This window comes from Phalacrocorax carbo, chromosome 18 (genome assembly GCF_963921805.1).
Source record: "Phalacrocorax carbo chromosome 18, bPhaCar2.1, whole genome shotgun sequence".
In the NCBI taxonomy this organism is placed as follows: domain Eukaryota; kingdom Metazoa; phylum Chordata; class Aves; order Suliformes; family Phalacrocoracidae; genus Phalacrocorax; species Phalacrocorax carbo.
The window spans coordinates 4,786,532-4,811,375 of NC_087530.1; the positions used below are offsets into that span (position 1 = coordinate 4,786,532).

The 24,844-nt window shown below is 53.5% G+C and overlaps 1 protein-coding gene across 1 annotated transcript; it reads right to left on the minus strand.

Annotated features, from left to right (window-relative positions):
* Positions 1–794: 794 nt before the first annotated feature.
* Positions 795–16,763, minus strand: DBH (dopamine beta-hydroxylase). The gene is made up of 12 exons (XM_064469020.1): positions 16,339–16,763; positions 13,848–13,994; positions 12,180–12,437; positions 10,592–10,768; positions 10,046–10,148; positions 8,347–8,513; positions 7,503–7,646; positions 7,351–7,389; positions 6,309–6,368; positions 5,563–5,690; positions 4,797–4,956; positions 795–2,175 (listed from the first exon to the last, which is right to left on the minus strand). Exons 1-12 carry the CDS (start codon positions 16,717–16,719, stop codon positions 2,041–2,043), a joined length of 1,899 nt encoding a protein of 632 aa, XP_064325090.1. The 5' UTR covers positions 16,720–16,763; the 3' UTR covers positions 795–2,040.
* Positions 16,764–24,844: the final 8,081 nt, after the last annotated feature.

Consider the following 24,844-nt stretch of genomic DNA (forward strand, 5'->3'; position numbering starts at 1 on the left):
TTCTGGCCGTGGCAATGGGTGCCCAGGGAGCGCTGCCAGCCTGCGCCAGCCCCGGGTTTGAAACGAGGAAAATACGGTCGTGCCGTGCAGCCCTTGATGCTTAACTGGGGAGACATTCTCGTGTTGTGCCCCAGAGAATAAAAGAAACTCCCGGAGGCAAGTGCTGTTGGAATGTGGGTCCTTGCTGCGCGCGTGTGTAGCCTCTGAATTTGGAGGAGAAGAAAAAAAGTGTTTGATGAATGTGTTTTGGCCCACGGCTGATTTGCTGGTACAGTTTGTGTCTGTGTGTCCTCTGGGCTGCTCCCAGTACGGGCAGGACCAGCTCAGCACTGTGGTGTAAGCTCACTGACTGGGGCACCGACACCAGGGCTGCCCTTGGCCCCCGGCCGCCGGCGGCTCCGTGGTCCTGCCTGCTCTGCTGGCATCTTCCGAAGGTCACCTTGGAGGTGGCTCCTTTTAGCTGCCGACAGAGAGGGGGACGCACGCAGGGGCTGAGCTGCGTGCTGCCAGCCCCGCAGCCTCCGGCAGCGCAGAGCCAGTCTCGGAGGTGTCAGGGACGGTTTTTCATCTCACGCACACAGCCCGTGACCCCCCGGCTGCTAAAGGGAGGGGACAGCTGACCCCAGCCTGCCCACATAATTGCCCCTTGCTCTGGTCCCCTGGCTGGACTCCATCCTCAGCAGCGCAGCGAGGGCCTGGTCTCCGCTGAAGCTTTCACCCGCCTGAAGAAATAATCACACTGCGTGCTTTTCACTTTATTTCCCTTGACTAGTTTTGCTTGGTTTATGCCGTCTTTAGAGCCGATTTCAATTCCTTAGCCTCATGCAACAAGCGCCATGGGCAAGAGTCTGAACTCTCAAGTGCTTTGGTTTTACTAGAGACATTAAAAAACAAGATTGGGATGAATTTTTCGCTGAATAGGAGGTGAGTGCGCTCCCTGATTCTGGCCAGGCGGAGGGCAGAGGGAGTGGCCGCCGTCCTCTCCGTTTGTCCTGGGGATAAATGCAGGACTGAGCACGCTGCCTCCCTGCCGAACCAGGGATCCACTGTGTGCCAGGAAGATAATGTTTTGCTTCAAAAATACCTTTCTGATCCACAGTGCTCTGACCTAAGATTTTCCTTTAAACTCGAGGTGGCCGGGAGGGCAGGATTTGGCTGCAGCCTTGCCCTGGATCCCACCCGCTCCAGGGCAGCGAGGGACAGGCACCCACCAGGGACGGACGGGCTCCACCGGCCTTTCCTCTGCTCCTCCCTAATATCTTCCCTCTGGAGCTCAACAGCAAAAAGCAGGGTTTTTTTTCTCTTTCCTTTTTTTTTTTTTTTTTACATTTAGGTATTTAATGGAGTCATTTTTTCCTGCCCAAAGGTTTGTCTTTCCCCCTATGTCCCTCCCCCTCCATCTCTCCCCCTTTCTAAAACCCATCACAGAGGTATCATTTGTTCCTGGCCATTGGCATCTGGTGGCGTCAAGACAAATAATCCCCAGCGCGGGGGAGTGGGAGGAGGAGCGCGGCGGGGAGCCGCAGTCCCTGCAGCGGGGAGGCGAGCGCCGGGTGGGCGTCGCGGCATCCCTCCCTGCCTCCATCCCTGCCGTGGGTGCTGGCATAGGAGAGTGCCCGCGGAGCCGCCCTGAGCCAGATGGGACTGTGGGGCACCAGGAAGGCTTGTATGCTTCTCCCATGCAGGGTTTTTGCTCTATGCCTCAGTTTCCCTGCAGGAAAACAGGCTTTTTCCCCCCTCCCCGGGGCCGAGCTGGGTTGAACACAATAGCAAACCTCCACATTATTATTCTGGGGGCGGAAAGCAGCATTACTCAGAGCCAGGATTGCTAATAATGCACTAAATATAGCGCTTTCCATCTCCAGAGTACTTTCTGAACTCTAGCTCATAAGCCCTAACCGCCTCCAGAGGCAGGGGCCAGGGCGCCGGCCAGCATCGCTGTGCAGGCAGGGATGCCGGGAGAGCGACAGGGACAACGTTGCCTGCGGATGCTCCTGCCTGGAGGAGCTTCCCTTCGAGGTGGAGAGAGCAGGCATCGGGTCAGTCCTTCCTGAGCTCGCCCAGGTTGAGGGGGATGGGGGCGGCCGGCCGAGGCCCCGGGGCGGGCGGGCAGCGAGGGACGGGCTCCTGCAGCCTCTTGGTGATGGTGGGAAGTGGCTGCTTCTCCCACTCGCCCTGCAAGAGAGATGAGACCAAGTCCAGGTTTTGGGTACTTGGAGGCTCCATGTTTCTCCCTACTTGTAAAAATGAAATGATCTTTAATGTTTGAAGTGGTTTTATCCCAAGCCAGGATGTTTTCTTATGAGACATCAACAATTATTTGTATTGCAGAAGCACCTATGCATCCCCTTAGCAGCGCAGATGTCTCCACTGTACCACATTGCACAAACCTACCATGATTAGAGAGTTTCCCCCCCCAAAAAGTGTTACCCACCAAATTGGATGGAGACAACTTAAACCAGGGAGTCCCATCAACCCACCATGTTCTCAGCCCAGCCCTGAAAAATGCTCTCCCAGAATCACAGAATGGTAGGGGTTGGACGGGACCTCTAGAGATGATCTTGTCCAACCCCCCTGCTTTATCAGGGCGTAGCTCTACCAGGTATTGGCAGGAAGGTTGGCTGGAGGCAACGTTTGCAGTGTGGCAGCATGGATTTTGTGTGCAGCTGCTGTGAAACAGGAGGGACACAGAGCCTGGATGAGGTGCCACAGGGCAGAGCCGGGAAAGGGCTGTCACAGCCACCAGGGCTCAAGGTGACCATGGCCAGGACAAAACCCCCAGCTCTGTGTATGCACGGGGGCACCTCGTCTTGGGGATGCTCCCTGCAAGGAGCGATCTGCTGGAGTCAGCACTGAGGGCTGAGCCCGCCGGGCAGGACCTAGCTCAGATGTGATGTGTTGGTCCGGGTTAGTGGCCAGGTGAGACGCGGGCAGGGGCTGCGAGGGCGAAGGGGGGGCTCAGCCTGGGCTGAGCTCTGGTTCGGCGATGCAACGGTTTGGCTGCTGGCTGCGCGCCCATGCGGAAACATCAGCGAAAGGCTGAGCTGCAGCGTGAGCAGGAGGAGGGAGGTCTGGAGACAGGAGGTAGAGCTGTGAGTCACCAGCAAGAAGATGAAAGTTGAATTTATGTTTTTAGATTAAATTCCTTGTAGTAAGTCAAGCGAAATGGGCCAGAGCCTGCACCAGCACCAGGAAAACCCTGGGGAAAGGTGGAGGGGGATGGAGGGACCCTCCCAAAGCACACGGGGAGCAATCGGAGAGGGGACAGCATTGCAGGGAAGCACCAGCTGAAGAAACTACTATTATCCTGTACCCTTATGGCTTAATAGAGCAGTTAAGCTTGTTTAGGGTGCGCCTTCTCCAGGGCTTGGCCCCAGCCCTGAGCCCATCTGCCGTGGCAGTCTGCCCTGCCGACACATCCCAAACCTTGTGCTAGCAGCTCACAAGCACCCTGCTTTTGGGGTAGATCAAAGGTATTTGGAGTGTCTTGACAGTTGTTTTCAGTGCTTTTTAGTGGACGTCTGAATGTAGAAACTATAGAAAGTATAGGTTCATTGCGAGCCCTTGCAGGTGCAGGGAACTTGGGTACAGCAGCATCCCCACAGCCACTCGCAAGGGTTACCCTGAGATTTTGCTCAATAATTAACAGCACTCGGTCCTTCCAGAAAGCTCGTCAAGTTTGGGATTGCTGAACTGCAAAAACATGAGCTTAATTAGAAGCTGGTGCTTTTCTCTTGGCAGAAACAGTGTGGAATAAATGAGATGTCTTAAAATCAGGCTCGCTCTGAAAACACCATCAGAGCAGGAGGGGCAGCTCGGCTCCTAAGCCCTTGCTGCAATGTTCGTGACCCACTTAGTGCTGGCATCGGCTCTGCTCAAGTCTCTTCTTGGCCACTCCCCAGACCTATCTAAAATCAAGACAGTTGCTTGGGCCATAATTAAGAGGTTTAATTACTAATTCTGCTGCTGCACAAAAGTTCAGTGTCACTTCCATCCCTGCAGCAGAGCTCTGCATGGCCGAGAGGTGCCGGGTCTCCAGTTCCAGGGAACTGGGAAGGTTTCTGCCCCCTCCAGAACAGACTTCGCTAAAGGGGTTTTACTGGGGCAGAGAGCTGATGGTCTTCCCTGCAATCAGCTCAGCATCGTCCGGCGCTGCGGTGGATAGCACTGGATCCGGAAATAGCACATCATGTAAGTTTATTACCCTGATAAACAGCGTTGGGAGCTGATGGTGATAGGGACCATCAGTGGGTTTAAATCTTCATCACCATCATTGCCATGACCATCATCGCTGGGCCTGGTTTTTCTTTAATGATCTCACGGCACTTTATCCCTCACGTTTTGCTGGATCGCCACATTTGGAGACTGCACAGATGCTGTGCGTAATGAGCTCGCCCTGCTGGGACCTGATGTGATTTGCCAAAATCCTAAAAAACCACCTCATGTTTGTCCTCAGCTCTGGAGCTAGCCCTGCTTTAATGCTCAGCAAAAGCAGCCTCAAAATCACTGTATGCAAATGCATCTCCTAATTGAATCCGGCTGAGCACATCCACAGCGGGCTTGTGCCGTATTGTTTTAAGCACCAGGTTTGGGCTGAGCTCAGCGTCCTGGTGACGCCGGGGTTCCCCAGGCAGCTCCAGCTCCCTGCCCTCAGCCTGCTGAGCGCAGCCATGTCCCGAGCACCGGAGGCTTGACCCATCTCATCAGGGTCACCCTGCAGCACAGCTCTGCCAAGCTGCTTTTTACCTATGGCCGGGGGTTTTGCTGTGAAGCTTTGGTTGTGAAGCTACACGTACCGGGAACCGGACGGCTGAGGATTTGTTGCAGTGCATCGAGATCGGAGCAAAGCCGTAGAGGGATTTCAGCACGTCTCTGTTGAACGTGTTCCAGGGAACTGAGAAAAACTGCTGTGGGATGGAGACCTGCGGGCACATGCAGACCTCCTCGTCGTTAAACCTGGGGCAGGAGAAATGCCACACTGTAACGCAGAAGTGCTGTCCCCTTTTAGCACTGAATGTGTCTAATTCCTCCCTGCCTAAAGCTCGGCCTGGGAAGGCTCTGAGGTCGGCTCTGGGAGCGGGGAGAGCCTAGCACAGCTGGCACCCGCGGGGGAAGATTTGGGCCAGCTGGACTGCCCGTGAGTAGGACACCCTGCGCAAGGTCAGCATCTGTCCCCTCTCATCGTGGCTGAATGAGCTGCAGCCTGCTTCTCTGGCAGGGGTGCTCGGTGTCTGCCTTGGGTTATAAGAAGTATTTTGCCCATAAGCACTTGGCCATGCACTGCCTCTTGCTGGGAAGTCCCAGCTGGGAATGCTCTCCCTTCCCTGATCTCACTACACAGCCATCCTTACAGCCCTGGGTTTGGCTGCCTGCTCTGAGGGCAGGACTGTGCTCCCGCGTGCAGCCACGGCTCCTGAACCCCCCACGGCCTGTGACCCCCCGCGTACCTACTGCACAGCCAGCACCTCGAACCCCACTTCTTAAACTTTTTTCCAGTGTTACTAGCAAAGAGCTCTGCAACAGTCCCTCTCCCCTCAGCGCTGCCGTGCGGGGGCTCTGTACCTGTTCACGAGGTTGAAGTATCGGTGCAGGTAGCCTGGATCCACAGCGCTTTTGCACAACTCCAGCTGTGTCTGGGGGTAGTAGTGCACGTAGTTCACGCACATCTCCTCCAGGATGCCAAACCCGCCCTGCGGCAGACACAGACGTGCTGGCGGCAGGGTCTGGCTCTGCCCTGCGGGGCTGCACAGGCAGCGGGGAGGGCAGGGGGTCTGCAAAGGCTAAAGCTCACACCTGTACGTGCACACATGCACATATATATATGTATGCACCCCTTCAGGTGCATGGGATGGGCAGTACTCTGCTCATCCTGTTGGCCCATTATGCAAGGACAGGCTTTCAGGCTAGATCGTGTGATTTACATTAAAATGCAGATTTCCTATAATCCACCTGCTATATTTAGCTTGGTCCCTGTTGACGGTACCTCTGACAGGCTCTTTTTGCTGCCTGTGTAAGAAAATAACATGCACTGTCAAAAAATGCCACTTCTCTTTAATTACAGTTAATCCCCAGTGGAACAGTTTGTGACGGGAATTAGAGTGACACATGCTACTTCTCAATTAGCACCTTAACATCCCCGCTGCAGGCAGCAGAGCCTTGTGGGCTCGCTTCTTTACCACCCTCCCTTTGGTTTCTGGCTGTGATTGAGCCCAGGTTCATGCAGGTGCCCGCTTTGTGGGTGCCGCCAGCCGTGGGGTGCAAACAGACGCCAGCCCCGCGCGGGCAGGCGAGCTCGCCCCTGCACTCACCACCGTGACTCGGCTCCGGTCCTCCGTGTTGTATGTGCAGGTCGTGATGAGTTCGTCGCCCTGGGAGGGGTTTGAACACAGACACGTGTAGGTGTGAGAGTGCGGAGCTTTCCCTCCCCGACCAGAGAATCTGGGGACTGGGGAGTTTGTAACATAGCAGATCTCTGCTCTCTGTAGAGGTGTCAGCCCGTGGGCAGCCTGTTTCCCCGCCAGCGCCGGCCGCAGTGCCGCAGGAGCGCTTGCTAAACTTGTATCCCCTGGGGAGATTCCCTAGGGCTGTATCCCAGGGATGGTGTTTCCTGCCTTCTTCACTTTCTAAGAATTTCTGCAGGGCTGAAGCACCTCAAAAATGCACTTAGGCAACATTTTGAATTGCCAAACCTGTATGTGACTTGATGGCACAACTGCCTCCCCCTCCACGGTCGGTGCTGAGCCCGTGGGGACACCCCAGAGCACAGCCCTGGGTATGGTTTCAATAGGTGCTGAGGCTTTTGAGCAGCCTCCTGGGGCATGACGACTCCTGTAGGTGCCCTCGCTTTGCAGCCAGGTCCTTCCTCACCCATACAGCCCCAGGGCACGCTCAGCCTCTCTTGTACCACCCACTCCCACCACATTTGCTGCCGAATCTCTTCTTCCCTTCCACCAAGCAAGGAGGGAGGAGGCACCTCCAGTGCGTGCATGGTTTGCCCTCGCCCCCCTAGGAGCCCCCCTCTGCTAGAGGAAGCCCAGCTAAATTAGATGCTTAATTTAGCTCCTGGCATGGTTCTGCTGCCCACACACTGGTTTCATGCTATATGAGATGGGCCCCGGCATCCCCAATGCATCCATGAGGAGGTGGCAGATGTGACCCAGGGACCATGGGGAGCATCTCCTCCCGCAGCCCCTGGGAGGTCCTGGGCGGCAGTGGGTGCCTGTGTGTGGGCAAGGGCTGCTGGTAGCAGAGGGGATGAGGTGGTGGAAAGGAGTCAGGAGTCTCGGGGCTGTGGGGTCAGGGAAAAGTCTTGCACTATTTGGAGCCACCACGGTTTTGGGAGCCACTCACTGGAAAAACTGCAACCACCTTCTTCAGCATGCGGATCTCCTGGGAGGGAAGGAAAGGGGCCGTGTTAGAGCAATGCCATGGTGCTGTGCCTGGGGCAGCCCCACAGGTGACATCCAGCCAGGACCCCCCGCTGCCCCTGCAGACCCCGGTACCTGGAAGTGAGGGCTGTAGTGACCATCGGCATTCACGACCTGCCGCTCTCTCCCGTCCCGGGACAGCACTGTCACCACTTTTCTTCCTGCCAGGTGAGTGTGGAGCTGGGAGGCGAAGATGCGGATGCCGGCAGTGGGCAGAGCCTGAGGGAAGCATGGCTCAAGCCTCTATATCCGACCCCATCCCTCTCACCTCCAGTGCATCCCCTTGCTGTGGTCTCGAGACCCTGCACCGGCTCCCACACAGGGGTTTGGGGAATGCTGTGCCATTGGGACAGCGTAGAAATGAGCTCCCTGCAGAGTAACAGATGCTCGGTCCGCTGCCAAATCCCACGTACGCGCTGCTGTGCCCTAAGTCAGCGGGACCAGCCAAGCCACATGCTGCTTGCTTCCTTGCTTTCATTAGTGGTGGCACAAACAGTTCCTTTTGAGTAGGCCCTACAAAAGCACCCACTAAAAATTCCCTTAGAGCAAGGTGGGCATTTTGAAACTCTCATTGAGAACCCTTGGCGAGCTCCTTGGAAGCAGAGACCAATCCTCCCATCTCCGGGGGGAAAGCACCGCTGAGGCACGGCCAGCTCGGCAGTAAGTTTTATGGGAATAGTACCCCAGGAGAGCTGCTTCGAGGGGGATTCAGCGCACCCCAACCAGCTGCTCACTGTTTGTTGTACACAGCAGGTTTTTCTTTCCAGCACAACCTCATGGTAAGAGGTTTGGGGAGTTTAAAACTGGGCATTGGGACCCCAGAACTCAGTGCTGTATCACTGCTGCCTGGGACTTGAGAAAAACCATTTGCAACCTCTTTTTCCGAGGCAAAGCCGAGGCGGAGAGGATGGGCACTCACCAACTGGGTGCATTTGTCGGTGCAGTACCCTGTGAGGACAAAGGCATCCTCACCCGGAGGAATGGCCATCACTGGCGTGTAGACCAAGCCCAGCTCCATGATGCCAGCGTCGTAGCGTCGCAGGGTGGCCGTGTAGTAGAGGCGGATCCCCGAGGAGTCGCGGCGACCTGGTGAGCAAGAGGATGAGGCTGCAAGTCACCGCGGGAGAAGTGACGGCTGCCAGGACAAGGTCAGGAGTGAAAAATGACACTGTGCTGCAGCTGGCATGGGGAGAGGTGTTCCAGCCTCTCGCTCGCAGCTTTCTTCATGTGTGCAGTTCTTATTGTTTTAAAATTCTAGATATTTTGGTGCAAGTCTTTACTGAGTGGCCCCAAACATACGCCTGCTCCCCTAGAGAGGTCACCAACCTGAGGCCAAGAGAGGTGGTTGCTCCAAAGGCAGAGTAGTGCCTTTGGAGAGCCCAAAGCGGGAAGCCAGCTCATGGGGTGCTTTGGAGAACTCCCTCAGAAATACGGCTCATTGCGTCTTTAACTGATATGTCCAAATAACTAAGGCCATGCTGTTACTGGGGGCCTGGCAGGAGGAGAAATGCATATGGAGCAAGTACTCCTTGCATTTGGAAAGCTTCTGGTCTCTCTTGCATTTGAGGTTGCTCCATTTAACGCCCACCCCAAGGAGCTGGTGGGAGTTGGAGAAGACCCTGTGCCCATGGTGTGCCCCTGGCAGATGCTGGCCATGGGGCAGGCAGAGGCAGCAGTGAGCTCTGCTGAGATGAGCTCTGGCTCTCATTTGCCACCCAGCTTTGTGAGCAAAGAGAAAGGGCAGGTTCAGTAGGTCAGGAGGGATTCAGGCTGGCTTTGAACCCTCTGTCTCTGGGCTGAAGCCCACCCAGGGATAAGAATAACTGGGGAGACACTATTGGTTAACATGCAAAAGCAGATAAATCATGAAAGACATGAGCTCAGTATTTATAGACGTGTTTCTTCTCGAGTTGCCGAATGTGCTATGATTGATCTACAGTACATATGCTCTGGTCTCCTAAAAATATACTTGGGTAGTCAAGAAGCCACTTGTTTTTATGTAAATGAAGAAACTGGGTTGTTTGGAATGCTTTTTTTTTTTAAATGTGTCTCCTGACAATGTTATTGAAGCAGGAGTACCAGTAAAACAACATCTAAATTCCCCCATCCCCAGGCAGGCTGGTGCTGTCTCTCTGGTGACTCTGGCACTGCTAATGCTCTTGGCTCTGGGCTCAGACCCACCGCCGCCTTGCACAGAAACTGCAGGGGCACCTGGGACAGCCCAGCTAAATAACGGAGTTGGCTTGGACCATTGCCCTGCAGGAATGATGTGCAGGGGCATCTTTCTGCCCCGGGGGGTCTGTGGGCTCAGCCAGGCTCCCTTCCTCGAGCCTCCCTCCCTGCCGCAGGGCATGTACAAGGATGGGGTCCAGCCTCTGGTGAAGGCGACTTCGCCGAGGCCAGAAAGACCAGCAGCATGGTGGGGATTTAATATATTCTTCCTGCTAGTGCGGATCTGGACCATGAGGTCTCCAGAAAGTTGCAAACAGGACTTGTTTTGGCCAAGTTTCCTTCTCTATAAAGCCCTCCCTGGCAGGGTGGCAGTGTCTGACGTTTACCCAGCTCTCCTGCCGCCGCCTCGCTGGGGAGGCACCGGGCATCGCCACGCGCCCACTCACCTTTGAACACCAGGGGATTGTGGTAATGAATCTCAAGGCGCAAATATCTGGAGGAGCCCGGGCCACCGAAGGCAAGACCCGCTTCTTCGGGGTAATAGAAAGCCTGGAAGCAGAGTGAAGGTGTTAGGGGAGCAGTGGGCTGGCTTTCCTGGGGACAAGGCTGAGAAGGCTAGGGGAGATGTCTGGGCATAATCCTGACTCCCACCGGGGGCTGAGGGATGTGACTGGTGCTCTTGGCTGTGCTTGGTGAGCTGCTCTTGCTTCCAAAGGTGTCTCACGTGCCGATAAGCACATGCAATGGCATAACCACTGAGTAGGGGCATCACACCGATTTATGGCACCGGGAGGTGGGCTGGGGTGAGGTGGAAACTCAGATGCACCTCGGCGGAGCTCAGACAGGGCTGGATGCAAATCCCAGCAGAGACTGGGATTGGGCAGCCTGCACGGGGCCGTCCCAAGATTGGATTGGGAAGGGCTGAGAGGCAGCAGGAAAGCGCCTAGGAGAAAAGCTTTCACCCAGGGTCGCGGGTCCCATCTTGCACCCACCTGTGCTCCCATGGCCCATGCTGCAAGCACGTGCCTGCAGTAGTTGAGCCGGTCTGGCTTCATCTTGGAGTCGCAGGGCCCGTTGTAATGGGGGAAGCTGTCAAACTCAGCAGCGCACTGGAACACTTCCATGTGGTGGACCAGGGCCTCGTTGCCTGCTGTGACCACTGGCTCGTACTGCAAAGCAGTGTCCAAGAAGAAGGATGCAGTAAGACCGTTTGCTGAGAGCCCGTGCCTAGGGGTTGCTATCTGTGCAGGCTCCACATGGAGCCCAAGGCAGGTGTGCCTGCTAGCTGTTACTGAATGGGAGACAGTTTCTGCCACGTGATTGAGAGGGAAGGTTGCTCTGGGCATGAGGCACCAAAGGCCACAAGATCTTGGCTTTGGGACCAACTCAGAGTCAACCAGAACCCACAGAGAAACGTCTCATCCCTTCTCCAGCAACAGATGCACGTGATCAGCACAGGGTCTCGGTCTGCTTTGTGATGACTGAGTCCTTTGCCAGTTTTGCAGGGCTGAGGTGGCCCTGGGCACATTGCTTTTTCCTAAAGAGGGTTCTGGCCATGTTGTGGTAGCTCTGCCGGTAGCTATTGGGTTTTGTTTCTAGCCAACAGCTGCTCAGGGCACAGGGAGTAGGATTTGGGGTAGAAAGAGTGATTTCAAATAAGCCTAAGGAACGGATCTGGCTAAAAGCGCCAGCTGTAGAAATGATCTGCAGCAGCGGGAAGGTATCAGGAGCTACGCACTTTTTACTTACACACAGATGATTCATTTCACACCATCTGTTGGAGAGAAAATCCTCCTTCTGAGTTTTCCTTTGCAACGTCGTCTCTCCCCTATAAATCACTAAGCGCTTGCTTTGGCTCGTGTGTCAGGTTTTCCCTCTCCCTGTTCGTGTGGTTTTTGACTCTGGGAGTGCCAGGTCATCTGCTGAGCCACCTCCGCGCCTGCCGGGGCGATGCTCTCCCAGTAGCTCGTGATGGGCAGTCAGATTGGCGTTACGCCTGCCGTTCCCCGGCACTGGGCTGCCTGCAGGTTTCTGCCTCTCCTCTGGGGGAGGTGAGCCAAGCATGTGCAATGTGTCTAGGCATGCACACAAGTTGCATTTATGTCTGTAACCCTTTTTTTTTTCAGTATGCCTAATATTTAGAAGCCAGTTCATATTCTGGCTTGCTCTGCCCTGCTCTTACCCGCCCTGTTCCTTTGTTTCCCACGTCTATATATTCCTCGTGGCTCATTGCGTGCCATAATCCTGCCATGGGTCTGTACTTGATGGCTACAGCTCTGCCTTCTGCAGGGGGTCAGCTCTGAGCCTGCCCCGATATCTGCTTGATGTGCCAGGTGGAAAGTCACAACCCGGCCACCTCCTGCTGAGAAACTTCTGATTTCAGGTTCTCTAGGAGACAAGAGGATGCTACTGCTGGTGGGGTGGCTCTGGGAGATGTTTTGGTACCATGTTGAGGAAGACATGGGTCTGAAAGCCTTCCTGTGAAGGGGCAGTGAAAAGGCAGACTTTGCAGAGTGGCTGAACGTGAATGCGGTTTCTGATCTGCACCAGGGAAAGCAACCCTCTTCTCCTGCCTCTTACCATGATAATGTGATGTTTGGGGAAGCCATCTGGGAGCTCCGCCATGTAACACCAGTAGGTTGTCTCCTGGCTGGGAATGACAACATTAGGGGCCGTTATCTCCATGGTCTTCATGTCACTGGGCAGTTCAGGGACGGTGATGTTGGGCTTTAGCAGCTGCACCCTCTGCAGTCCCCTGTGGATGGCAGAGATGTTGATGGCTTGGAGGGAATGGACTGGTTTCTCCAGGATCCCATAGATAAGGTGCACGGTGCCATCCTGAAGCAAGAGTAAAGTATACCAGGTAGTTTTTCATGCAGGAATGTGAATTTCACGGACTATTAGCACCAGTGGTGGTGGCGTGAATCCAGGAATGGGCCTCTTGACTCATCCCCAGATGGGAAGCTACCCTGACTTCACCAGTAGCTCACTTTGTTGGGCTCTCCCAGAAAGGCTATAGATTTCAGGGCATTTCTTTGGCTGACATGATCACAGGGGGTTCCCTACCACTCGGGAGAGTCTGAAAAGTTTTCCCTAGATGGCATCAGTTTTAATCTTAGGAAGTTAATGCTATTGCCCATAAGGGTAACATCTCCTCTCTGCTTCTTCAAAGCCCGTCGTCCCTCCTGAGCTCCAGGCTGGGACAACCATGTCAGTTCAGGGTTCATCCCATCCTGCAGCCCAGCCCCAGCAATGGCCATGGGCAGCAGCCTGGGGAGGAACAGCAGAAACAGAACTTCTCTCTGAAATCCTCCCTTTCTCCCAGTTTCTGTTGTGGGTGTACGGCGAGAAGCTCTGCTGAAAGTCAACTGCAAGCAAGGAAGGTGATGCTGAACCCAGTGAGCTCTGGGCAGGAGATGAGGAAGAAGGGAAAAGAGAATTATTTTCTCTTAAAGGATCAGAGAATAAAGACCTGCAAGTCTTTTCCTGATTCACACACAGATATTTTTTCCTCCAGGACTCTGCATGTTTTGGCAGACAGTAGACATTTCTCACCACAAGACAAGCTTTTGAAAACTAGCAACAAAAACTCAAGGATGTTCTGTGTCCATGTTGGCTTTAAAATATTCTGCCCACCAATGGCTTTCATCTGAAATCAGGCTGGTGCCAATTCCTGCCCGCACCTGAAGTGCATGGCTGAGACCCCCAAGCTCTTCAACATCCCTGCTGGGAACATCTCCCCCAAATCCTGCCTCGTGGGGGAGCGGTGAATGCAGATGAAGACAGACTTCACTGATTACACACAAGCACACCGCAGCGGCTCTATTTGCCATCCCTTTGCTCTGGCTCCTGCCAAAACCCTCCCCTTTGCCTCATGTTGAACAACACCAACACCTCTTTGTAACACTCCAAACAGTTGGCTCCAGACTGCAAACCAGAGTGAGGCAGGAGGGTATTTATATAGACCTAACACATGCTTAACAGGAGCAGATGATGCAAACAAGCTAAAATCTACACTTTATAGAGGTTTATAAGGGGTTGTAAATAGATCGTGCCAAACATTACTCACGTCCCAGGGCTAACATCTGTAACACACTTCCTTTCTGCCCTAGACAGCCTGTACACCTAATGCTGTCCCCAAAACAAAACATCGGTCAGGTATAACCATGCAGGTTGGGGTTTGGAGCTCTGTCCCGGGGCTGGGATGGGGCTGGGGAGTGCTATAGCAGGGTGAGGGTGATGCCATACCTCTATAAGGTAGTCCTTGGGGTCACAGGTGCTGAAGGCTCTTCTGAAGAGGAGGTAGAGCCCCTCAGGAGCCCTCCAAGCCCCGAGGAGCTGGTAGTCCTGCTGCGAGTCCATGTGCAGCTGCCCCTTGGAATCGCTCCAGGCATCCTGTGGGAGGAAATGCACCCGCTAAGCCGGGAGGCTCCGCTGGCCCCGCTCAGCCCGAGGAGCCCACGGCAGTGACCTCCAGCGGTACCGCGGGTCGTGAGGTCCTCCTTCTGTTCACCCTCTGGTTGGTTCACCCTCCATGTCATGGAGGTGGAGGGAGCCTGTGTTTTGGTTGCCCCGTGCCCTCCTCCAGCAGCCCATGGGCACAGCCGTGCCAGCACGGCCCCTGCCACAAGACCCTTGGTGGCCACCCATGGGTGGGCACAGGCAGACCTGTGAAGTACATGACCCCGGATTAATATTCTGCAGAAAGACCTTTACAGGTTGAGATGTGACTCAGGGAAAGGACACGGGGCGGGGGGAGGAAAGCCCACAGGGACACATTGCATTAGTCTGTTCTGTGTTTTGGGTGTATTTGGCTGAGGGGACCTTCTCGGGGGGTGGTGGGGGTGGTGGTGTGTGTGTGATGTGCTTTCCAAGACCCTTGCCACAAACCAGCTGCTCACAATTTAAGATCGGACCCTTTGCAGGGCTGTAGTGTCAGCCCTAGAAATCACTACCGCTCTTCAAAGTCCATAATTCGTTGTGACCAGATTGTTTCAGCAAGGCCTCCCAAAAACTGCTCGCTGTTGATGATGGTGACAAAGCCACACTGAGAAGCAAAGCAGCAGGTTAGTCCTGTGCTTAAGGGTTTGAAGGTTTTCAGTATAAAACCCTGCAATAATTTGGATTTAAATAGTGTTGTTTTCTTGATCTTTTGCATCTCCCGTTGATATCTTTTGTTTACTGAGAAAAGGCACCTAAGAAGTACCCTGCTGTACGTACACAAGTGGCATTGGTTCTCTTATCTTGGGGGAAAAAACAGAAGAAAAAGAATAAAGCATCTTGGCATCATTTCAGCCAGAAGTATAGAGTGATATTTCGAGAACATATTGTCCTTAGAGGGGGAGAGTAAAATCAGCTACATGAAGCTAGCATGACATTTGTTTTCATGGGAGTATGGTGTGCAAATTAATCTCATAGTACATGGGGGGGTTAAGCAAATTTGGATCTTTTTAATAGCTGACATACTTAGCCAGAAGAAAGGATGCTGGGAGAGAGAAAACCAGGACTGGAGAGATTTATGGAAATCTCCTTGCAGGATGCTGTTCAGCACCAACTGAGCGAGAAAGCCCAAATGCTGCCCGGTGTTTAATTCAGTGCTGTTTGTCTTTCAGTGAGCACATGAAGGCAGATTAGAAATGATCATTTATGGTTTTTTAACATGATACTGTAAAATACTGTAACATTCGGGCCACCACACATCCTGAATGGCTGGTAATTAGCAGGAAAACAGTATAGCTAATAAGCCCTCTTTTTCATCCTTTCATTACGCTGCCGATCACATTGCAGCTGATTGTGAAAGAATGTATTTTATGGTTAATTTGAAGTAAGCAGAGAGGTAAAATTTAACTTGCTGGAAAGCCTCACATGGGGAAAAATGTGAATTGCTTTCTGCAGCCGAGCGCAGTTGCAATAAGCCTAACGCGGTGGTCTGGGGATAGGTAGCTGCCGTAGAGCACGAGGGCAGTTACTGTAACTGCAGCCCTGGTGGGAAGACAAGCCAAACAAGACCCTGGACAAACGGACTGTGTCAGAAAGGACAGCGATTTGCAGTAGCAAAATCAAACAGCGAAATTAGAAATTAGTTCCTGCCCCCATCTGCTACCACCAGGCGTTTACGTACTGCCCAAATACCTTTGCATGTTTAATTTCTGATAACACCGCGCGGCTGGCAGGCAGCCGTCAGGTTGCGTTTTCCTCTGTCCTGTTGATCTCCGCGGTAGCGCTGGACGTGACTCGCGGCTGGGTTGTTGGTGCTGGCAGGAGCAGCCTTTCTGGTTGACAACTTTTGCACTGTCTCAAAGTCATTAATGGGAGCCGCGGTTAATTTCTAATGTGACTGACAGCAGCGCGCAAGTGAACTGAGTTGTTGACACATCCTGCACGTGTGCGTGTGTGCACGAGTGTGAGCTGGTCTGTACAACCACCTGTGGGAGCTCTTTGCAGCTAAGCATAGCAGAGATATCCAGGTTTGGGTTCCACTCAGCCCTGCTGATGTGCTGCTGTATTTATTTTCTCTTTGGGTTTAAGACCCTATGCCAAACCCATAGTGTTGCCTGATCTGTGGCTCCCGTTGGGATAGAAACCCCCAAGCCCTTTTGGACCACTTCAACCTGAGCAAGCGGGAGAGGTCTAGCGTGCACCGTGCCCTGGACCAGCCCCACTCTTTCAAACCACGAGCCAGATTCACCCGTGGGGAGGTAACCCCAAAAGCAGCCATGCAATCACACAAGTGACTCACCCCAAAATAGGAATTGTGCCCGTCGCTCCAGAGCACAGCCAGGTCCGCGTTCTCGAACTCGCCCCTGTCCGACATCCCAAAGAGGAGCCCGAACTGCAGGTCCCTGATGAGGAGCTGGAAGTGCACGGCTTGCTCGGGATAGCTGACGTTCCAGGAGAGCTCGAGCAGCCCCTGGGGATCAAGGGGCACCTTGTATGGAAAATCACTCCCGCGGGGTGCCGAGCCCTGCAGGGCCACCACCAAGATGACCAGGAACACCGCGATCATGGTGAAGTACATGGATGCCACTTCCCGCAGCTTGAAGCTGGGGCAGGGGCAGGGCTTGCTCCCGGAGGTCTGCATGCCGGGCAGGACGGCACCCGCATGCCTGGCTTTGCCCATTTATGTGCTGGCCCTCCTGGGTGAGCTGGGTAAGTGATACTCTTTAATTGCATTTGGTTGTTGGGAAATTGGATTGTTGTATTGACCCCCCCCACCTCCTGGCCAAACACTTGTCATTCGCTGCCTCCCCTTAATTGGCTCTAATTGCACATGGACATTATCAATAGCAATTGAATTCGACTGGGCTGATGTTATTCGCTCTTAAATCTTCCTTAGTGGCTGGAAAGGGGTGTTTAATCTTAAGCTGCTCTTGCTGAGCCTTGCGTGGACACTCTCTGCCCTGCTTGCAGTGCCTCTCGCCCAGCTCTGCCCCAGGAGCAACCCCAGCCACAGCCCCCTGTGTCCCCCAGCCTGGGATCACTTATAACCCAAAAGGTGGCCAGACTAGGGGGGATCAAATCCCAGGGTCAGCTGCCTGATGGACACAGAGTCCTGGGCCCCCTCCCTGCCCACACTCCACTGGGTGCAGGTTGGGGTATCACTGGGTGCGCCCCCATTTTCTTTTTGCTCCTCTGAGTAACCACGCAGGACCATGGCTTGCAGGTCAGCTGGCCCAAGTGCCCCTTGGGGACCCCTTGGCTCTCCCCAGCCCTGTTGCAGCATGCTGCTCAGGCTGTGCCAAGGTCTGGGCTGTACCACGGGGACCCGTCCGGCTGCACGTTCCCTCCCAGAGGCCCCGCCAATGGCACGGAGCCCGGAGAGCTGTTTCTGGGTTTGTTTATTTTTGGAGGCTGGCCTCCCTGAGGACACGTTTGCCTGAGATGCTGCCGAAAGCTGAGCCAAGTCAAGCTGCCCAGAGCCCCACAGTCCTTTAGTCGCTTAAAGCTGGGTTTAAAATGAACCTCTCCATGCCAACTGTGGTGTCGTTTGCCTGTCTCTCATGGGTGTCAGAGCAGGTCCAGACAGAGGGTCCCAGGAAAGGCTATGTCCTTCCCATGTTTTGGGTGGTGGCAACGGTACCTTCTGCTCCAGTGAGCCAGCCCGATAGCTCAGCCAGAGATGGTGTGGGAGATGGCTGTTCTCCTCCCATCTCAGCCTCCATCCATTTTTTAACCTGTTAATAATAGTTTTACATGTAATCGTGATCACACCTCCAGGAAAATGCTGCAAGAGTTTATTTTAGCAGGGTAGAGCCATCCTGGCAGTGCTGAGATGGGGTCCTGGCATCTCATGGGGTCTTTCCTGCGCACCCCAGCATTGGAGACAGCCCCACAGACTCCCAGGAGCCATGGGCAGAAAGGGTACAAACCAGAGCAGAGTCACCCCAGCTTGTTAATGCTCAGAGAAATCAAGGAAGAAAATTAGAATGAACAGCACGTTATGAGCAGCGTGCTGTATTGTTCATCAGAGCACCTGGGAGGACACGGGGAGCATGAACGGACTCAGCCGTGATGGCTGGAGCAGGCAGCTACCGGGGACTGCAGTGAGGAGGTGTCTTAGTGCTGGAGAGTGCAAACTCCTTCTCCTATTCTCCTCCAAAATACCCCATGGGGATGTATTGCCTGTGGTTATTTTTTGGCTAATAACTGTCATGGGAACAGAACTCAGCCCTTCTCAGCCTCCTGCTCCGGCAGCTCCAGGCTGCTCTTCTCCCCCATCCAGCAATGCCAGGAAATGCCTCCCTGACCCCAGCAGCCCCGGGGGCTTGGCAGTGCTGGCATTGCCTGGATTTCACCCCTGAGAGCACCTGGGAGAAACAAGGGTCCCGCAGTGCTGCCCCAGGTCTCCGGTCCCGCGGTTGCTGAGGTCGTGGTGATCCAAGTGTGGATGAATGTCCCCGTCTGCTTGCGGTTTCGACCTGGGAGCTTCTCATCAGTGTGATAGAGTTTAGCACTGGGTGGCCAGCACCTGGGATGTGCTCCTCCTTTCAAATGGCGTTACTCTGGGATGGGACAAAGACAAAATACCCGCCCTGCACTGATTATTTAGATAATTATACCATGAAGTTGAGTACCTCAAGAACAGGAAAGCAAATGGGAGATGCTGCAGGCTTTGAGATTTGCTCTTCTGCTTTCTAACGATGCAATTAGCACAAAGGAGTCCTGATCATGAGGAGGGCTTGTCTGAGCTCCCAGGCATTAAGTAATATTGGCAGTGTTTGAAATATTTCCCTTCAAAGCTAAATGCTAGAGAAAATGCTGATTTCCCCCAAAGAGTCAGAAACGAAACTCAACTCTCTTCTCTTCTCTTTTCTCTTCTCTTCTCTTCTCTTCTCTTCTCTTCTCTTCTCTTCTCTTCTCTTCTCTTCTCTTCTCTTCTCTTCTCTTCTCTTCTCTTCTCTTCTCTTCTCTTCTCTTCTCTTCTCTTCTCTTCTCTTCTCTTCTCTTCCTCTTTCTCTTCTCTTCCTCTTTCTCTTCTCTTCCTCTTTCTCTTCTCTTCCTCTTCCTCTTCCTCTTCCTCTTCCTCTTCCTCTTCCTCTTCCTCTTCTTTCTCCTCTTTTTTGGCTTTTGTGTGAATTATTTCTGGCCCTTCCAAACCTAGCGCAGCATTTAAGCAAAAATAAGGCTCCCCATGCAATGCCCAGCTCCCCTCCCTCCCTGGCTCCCATCAAAGGCCCTGCCTGCCTAGACCTTTGGAGATGTTAAATATTTGTTATTTCTTTGCTTTCATAGCAGCTGGGATTTTGGCTTCAGTTTAAAGATACCTTTTGTCTCTCCCCCTCCCCCTTCTAATTTGTTTAAAGTCTGATGTATTCTCTCTTGGTTATTAACTTTTCTATGTTAATTGGAATGATAATGAACTGCCTCAAGCTCTTTGCTATACATACACTGCCTTGCTTTAGTCTCGGAGTTTGTGATCTTGTTTTATTAGTGCTGGTTCACGTGACAAGCGATGCTCTTAGATGCCTTCTGTGCGGAGTCCCCTCCAGTCCCCTCTGGGTCTTGGGTTTCACTTGTGGTCCTTGCAGCAATGTCACAGGGGCAGATCCACATTTCCCAGCCTGTGTAATGAGAGGAAATAGATTCAGCTCAGTGCCTGGGTGTTTTAATGAATCATCACTGTGTGCATCTCTACGTTAAATTTGATGAGGTTTCACTGTCCTAAGACACAACCATTACGCAGGAACACGGCAATTGATGCAGAGCATCTCTCCTTGTCAGGTGACCTGCTGGTTAGAGGTTTTGGTCTGTCATTCAGCTTTATCAGGCAAAATGCCAAAGCAGAAAGCCGGAGAGCTGAGCTCTCCCAGACAAGCGCATCCCTCGGCCCCATCCTGCGCCCTGTGGGAGCACTGGCCTCGGTGCACAACCCGGCCCCACACCAGCCCTCCTGCTGCCGCTTTAAAAGCACATGTCTGGATAGCGTAACGTTGGAAAGCTCATTAGAGCCGCCGGGGAAGGCTCCCACCCTGACAGCTCTCGGGGCCATACTCGCAGGAGGTGTGAACTGAACCCCCGCAGTGCCCCGGGCTCCATCTGCACCTCTGCGGCTCAACCGATCTGCAGCTCCGCTCGTCTTCCCGAAGGAGGAGGCAGCATCCCCCTCTTTGCCTGAGGTTCCTGGGCTTGTTCCTGGACGCGCTGTGCTCTGAGATCCTTGTCTGAGAACGTCAGATGGATGTTCCTCGTCCTCCAGCCCTGGCTGCTTGGGTAGACATCTGGCCGTGTTACAAAAGCCCTTGGGAACAGATTTTTGCCTTGCCCCATTTCTAACCTCCTCCAAGCACAGATTCACCCACTTGTCCTCTTCTCTTGGCTTTATTTCCTTATTGTAAGGGGAAGAGGCTGAGCTTCCAGCATGGCAGGAAGGCAAATGATCCTCACTGGGGGGCGGGAGGGGGTCCTCAGCTAATGAGTTCTGCCTCCACCTATTAGAGATGAAACCCCAGGTTGCTGGCATGTGCAAGTGGAGCTCCTGAGCTTTCCTGTACAGAAGGAATTTGTGGTAGAACAGCATAACATGGGCAGGTCAGCTTGAAAACAGCTGAACTTTGCAGATAAGAAGTGAGAATTTATTTAAAGAGGAAAAAATTATGTCTATCTCTCCCCCCTTCAGTTTCTCCCCAGTCGTTGTTCATAAATCCAGGCAAGGAGTGAGGATCCAGCTTTCCACTCATTGCTCTGCGTGTTTATTTTAGTATTTCAATGAGCTGTAGAAATGCCAGTTTCCCGACTCCAAAACTCTGACCACTCGGAGCTGATGCAGAGCAGCTTCCCGTGGGCCAGCTGCTGGGAGGAGCACCTGGAGGGCTGCAGGATGGGAGCTGTGGGTTCAGCCCCTTTCCTCGAAGGCAGAGCAGAGACAACAGCTTTCTGCCCACCTGCAAGCTCTCACCAGCACAATTGCACTGGCACTAGCATGGGAGCATCCTGTGCTGGAGATGAGTCTCAGGTGTCCCCGCACAACCCCCTCTCCCACTCCAGGCAGAGCCTGCCAAACCCCCCAGGGCAGAAAAGAGCTACAGGTGCAGAAATGCACAGGGAATACCTGGAGCATGCCTTCAGCCCCCGGAGAAGGGTTATTTTGAATGGACAGTGCTCAGATGTGTCCCCCAGGCCCCGGCTCTGCTGTGCTGGATGCTGTACGAACCCCATCAGCAGCATTAATCCCCCGCCGGGTGTTGCTGGCCCCATCATCTGCAGAGCTGCACGTCCAAACCCTCCTGGCTACGTGCTAAAACTACCGTGGCCTTTCATTCCCACTAACGACCCCGGATGCAAAGCCAGCCCTAAAGGGAGATAAGCTGTGGTTTCCAGAGCCCTGAAAGCAGCAGTGTCTGACATTTGTGGCAGGGAGCTCGAGGAAGCAGCTGCCTCCACCGGCAGGAGGCAAGGACTGCCTGCCTGGAACAAAGGCTGACTTACAGGTAAGTAGGTTTAAACACAATTGATGCACCAAATTAGGGATTGAAGCAGGCAGCACCCCTCCGAGCTATAATCCATCGCCTCACTAACAGAAATGGAAATTCAATTTGGGTGAGGGCAGGGAGGGAAGGGAAGCTCACTGTCTGCTCCCACACATGGCCGGGTGCAGCTCTCCGTGCCCCGGGGGCTCTGCTGTTCGCAGCCCCCATCCATGGCCAGCCAGCGCCAGGATCGAATTTGCCTCTGTGTTGATGAGGTTAGGCAGTGTCTGACTCAGGCTGGACCTGACATGGTATGAGAAGGGGGAAGAGAGGGCTGGCACATAGGGCAGATGCTCATGTGGATGGGCAATAGTGTGGGGTCCGAGGGACCCCTGCCCTGATCAACGCTGTGTGCAGTTTCGCTGGCCAGATCTACCCCTCACCCTTCATACCAGAGCCGTAGAGTCTGGACCAGCCCCGTGGCTCACAGGAACTGATCGATATGCATCCCAGGGTCAAGGGAATTTTTTTGTCATCCTTTTAAAAGGCTGACTTTCTCAGTCCTGTTCCCATAACAAATCTGAAGGGATCTGCAGGCTGCTCGTTGGCTTCGTTGTGCACCGAGAGGGTGCTGGGGCTGCAAATCTGAGCTTGCATTTGCCCAACAGAGGCACAGGCGAGTATTTAATGTCTATATGTCACCTGGGCCTTGCTGGGCCACAGTGTGAAGCTTTGGGGTGGTTATCTCTGAGCTGCATTGTTTTACATGGGACTGCATGGGAACCTCCACATGCAACAGCAGCAGTTGCTATTTAACCCGCAGATGTGCTGGACCCTAACCGAAACAGGACCCTTGGAGGACACCGTGACCCAGCAGCAGTGGGGGGGGAATAGCTGTTCCCTCCTTCTTACGTGTGAGTTTGTGCCTTACAGCATGACAGCAGCAAATGCTGTAACATCCCCCTTGCTAAGTCTCTGCTCGTTCCACCTTCTTGCTTTCTCCTTACCCATTTCTCTTTTTCGCCTCCCTCAGAATCAAATTTTCTCTCTCTTACACCAAGTAATGCCCACTGCCTCATCCCCCCTCTCGGGTCAGCCGTGCACCCGTGGCTCTTCTGTAGCATGAAAGGCAGGTGGATGGGCTGTGCCCAGCACCACACCATGGTGAGCTGGTGATGAGAGAGCAGGGAAAAGGCCAGAGTTAGCTAAAGGAGAGCATCATTGCTCTTTGGGAGGTGCTGCCTCGCCAGGCGCTCGAGGCCGGGTGGGCAGCCAGGCCCCTTCCCACCAGGGGAAGGATGCTGCACAGCTCAGCATCCCAGAGAAATTCCCTCCCCAGTGCTGCCGCAGCTGAGCCACCTAATGAAATCTAGTCGCCTGTGCATGCTATATTAGGGTTACCATGGATATGGTGTCACAAACACTGGGCTGTGGCTTTGTTATATAAACAGGAGAGATTGCCACAAACACCCAAAATATCTGAAAAGGACAGGAAGAGACAAAAGCGTTCTCTGAGTTTGTTTATAAAGGGTTGTGTGATCCAGCGGATAGTGCCAGCGGGAGGTGGGAGAGATTTGTGTTAGCTCTGAGAAGTGGAGCATAACCAAGCGGTGGTCTCGGACTCGGTAGCTCCGGAGACTTCTTCTGATCTTCAAGAGGATCCTTGTGAAATGATCACAGAGGTGCCTGAGGGAATCCGTGGTGAGCATCCTTGAACTCACCCGCCCCTCATGACTGCATGACTCCACCACCATCGCCAGTCCTGGCCCCCACCAGCTGCAGGCAGCAGGCTCTCCTTGCACATGGCAGAAATTGGGTACGGCCAAGATCTGACCCTGCTCAGCAAGATCATCCAGCTAATCTTGTACCATCTCAGGTACAGAAAGTCCCTTGCACAGTTTGAGGAATCATGTAATTTAAAGAAAAAAAAAACTGCTCTAGAAAGGGAGGTGGGATGTAAGGGAGATGGAGACATCAGAGTGGCTAAAATTGTATTGCACTCCCACTCCCCTGCCAATAAAAACACCATAAATAAAGTGGCTTTGCAATAACCATCTCCACGCATTGTAACACAGATTCACGTGTCCCTGCAAAAGATGCTCCGATCAGGCTAAACCCTGCTTTAGCCTTGTTCTGCAAGAGAGGCTTGACAAGCTCGCTCCAGTCCTATCAGGGAGATGGCTTTTCTCTTCCCAGCAGGTGCTACCCCAGGATCCCCGTCTCCATCAGTGGCTTCCTCTTCTCATCCTCCATGTGACGTCCCCAGCCCACGGCTGCTCCAGATCCCTCACGGCCTTCCAGATGCCCTTCACCACGGGATGACCATTCATCCACTTGTTTTCTTTCCTGTCGCTCTCCCCGTGAGTCCAAGCAGACATCCTTCCATGCTTCATTTTCTGACACGTGGTGGAGAATACAAAACTCCATAAGGAAAGCTTTGCTTCATCGTTTAAAAACACACCAAACCCAGTTTTTGCTCTGACATTGCTGCATCGCCCTCCTGCATCGCCTGTCATCCCTGATTTTGCGGGACCCATCTGAATTTTCATGAAGTGACCTCTTGCATCTCCAGGGTGGTGGGAAACAGTTCTGTGAGTTAGCAAGACAAAAGAGCAAAAGGAGCAGGATCTGCTGTGGGCATGGGTCCAGGGGAAGGACTGTCTGCCATGTGAGTTTTCAGGGGGTGGTTTGGTGCTGAGCCCTTCTGTGTGGGGCTCTGCTCTTTGATGCCAGCCTTTCTTGTTGCTTTCCCTCTAGCTGTTGCTTTCTGGCACTAAGCTGCTTCCTGAAGATTACACAGCAAGCTAGGATCAACATCAAGAGGAGCTGATCCAGGCAAGGACGTGGGGCAAAAAGAGCCTGAGGAGTTTGAAGATGGAGCTTTATCAGCTTAGCCAAAGGGTTGGTGCATTAAATGACAAAGGCTGCAGGCCCGGCACGCTTGAGGTTTTAACAGAGAAGTTAGCAGAAAGTCTAATAAGGGGTAGAAATAGTGAATAAATATGATTTCCTTCCGAAAAGTCAACATGGCTCCTGTATAGGGAGTGCTTGCCCTACAAACCTCTTGACAACCTTAAAGGAGTCAATAAGTTTGAAGGGGAAGGTGTTTCCAGGAGATACAGCCTCTTTGGCTTTCCAAGGCTGTGACAGAAGGCTCTGCACTATTCCCACCATGGCCCAGATGTCCACGGAAGGATTATTGCCCCAGCTCCTCGCAAGGCCCTTCAATCCAGCAGCACCCCCGATATTCATGCCTCTGGGGTGACGACTGCCCTGTGTAAAAAGGCATGAGGGAATCCATGGTGAGCATCCTTAAACTCACCCGCCCCTGCCTCTCTA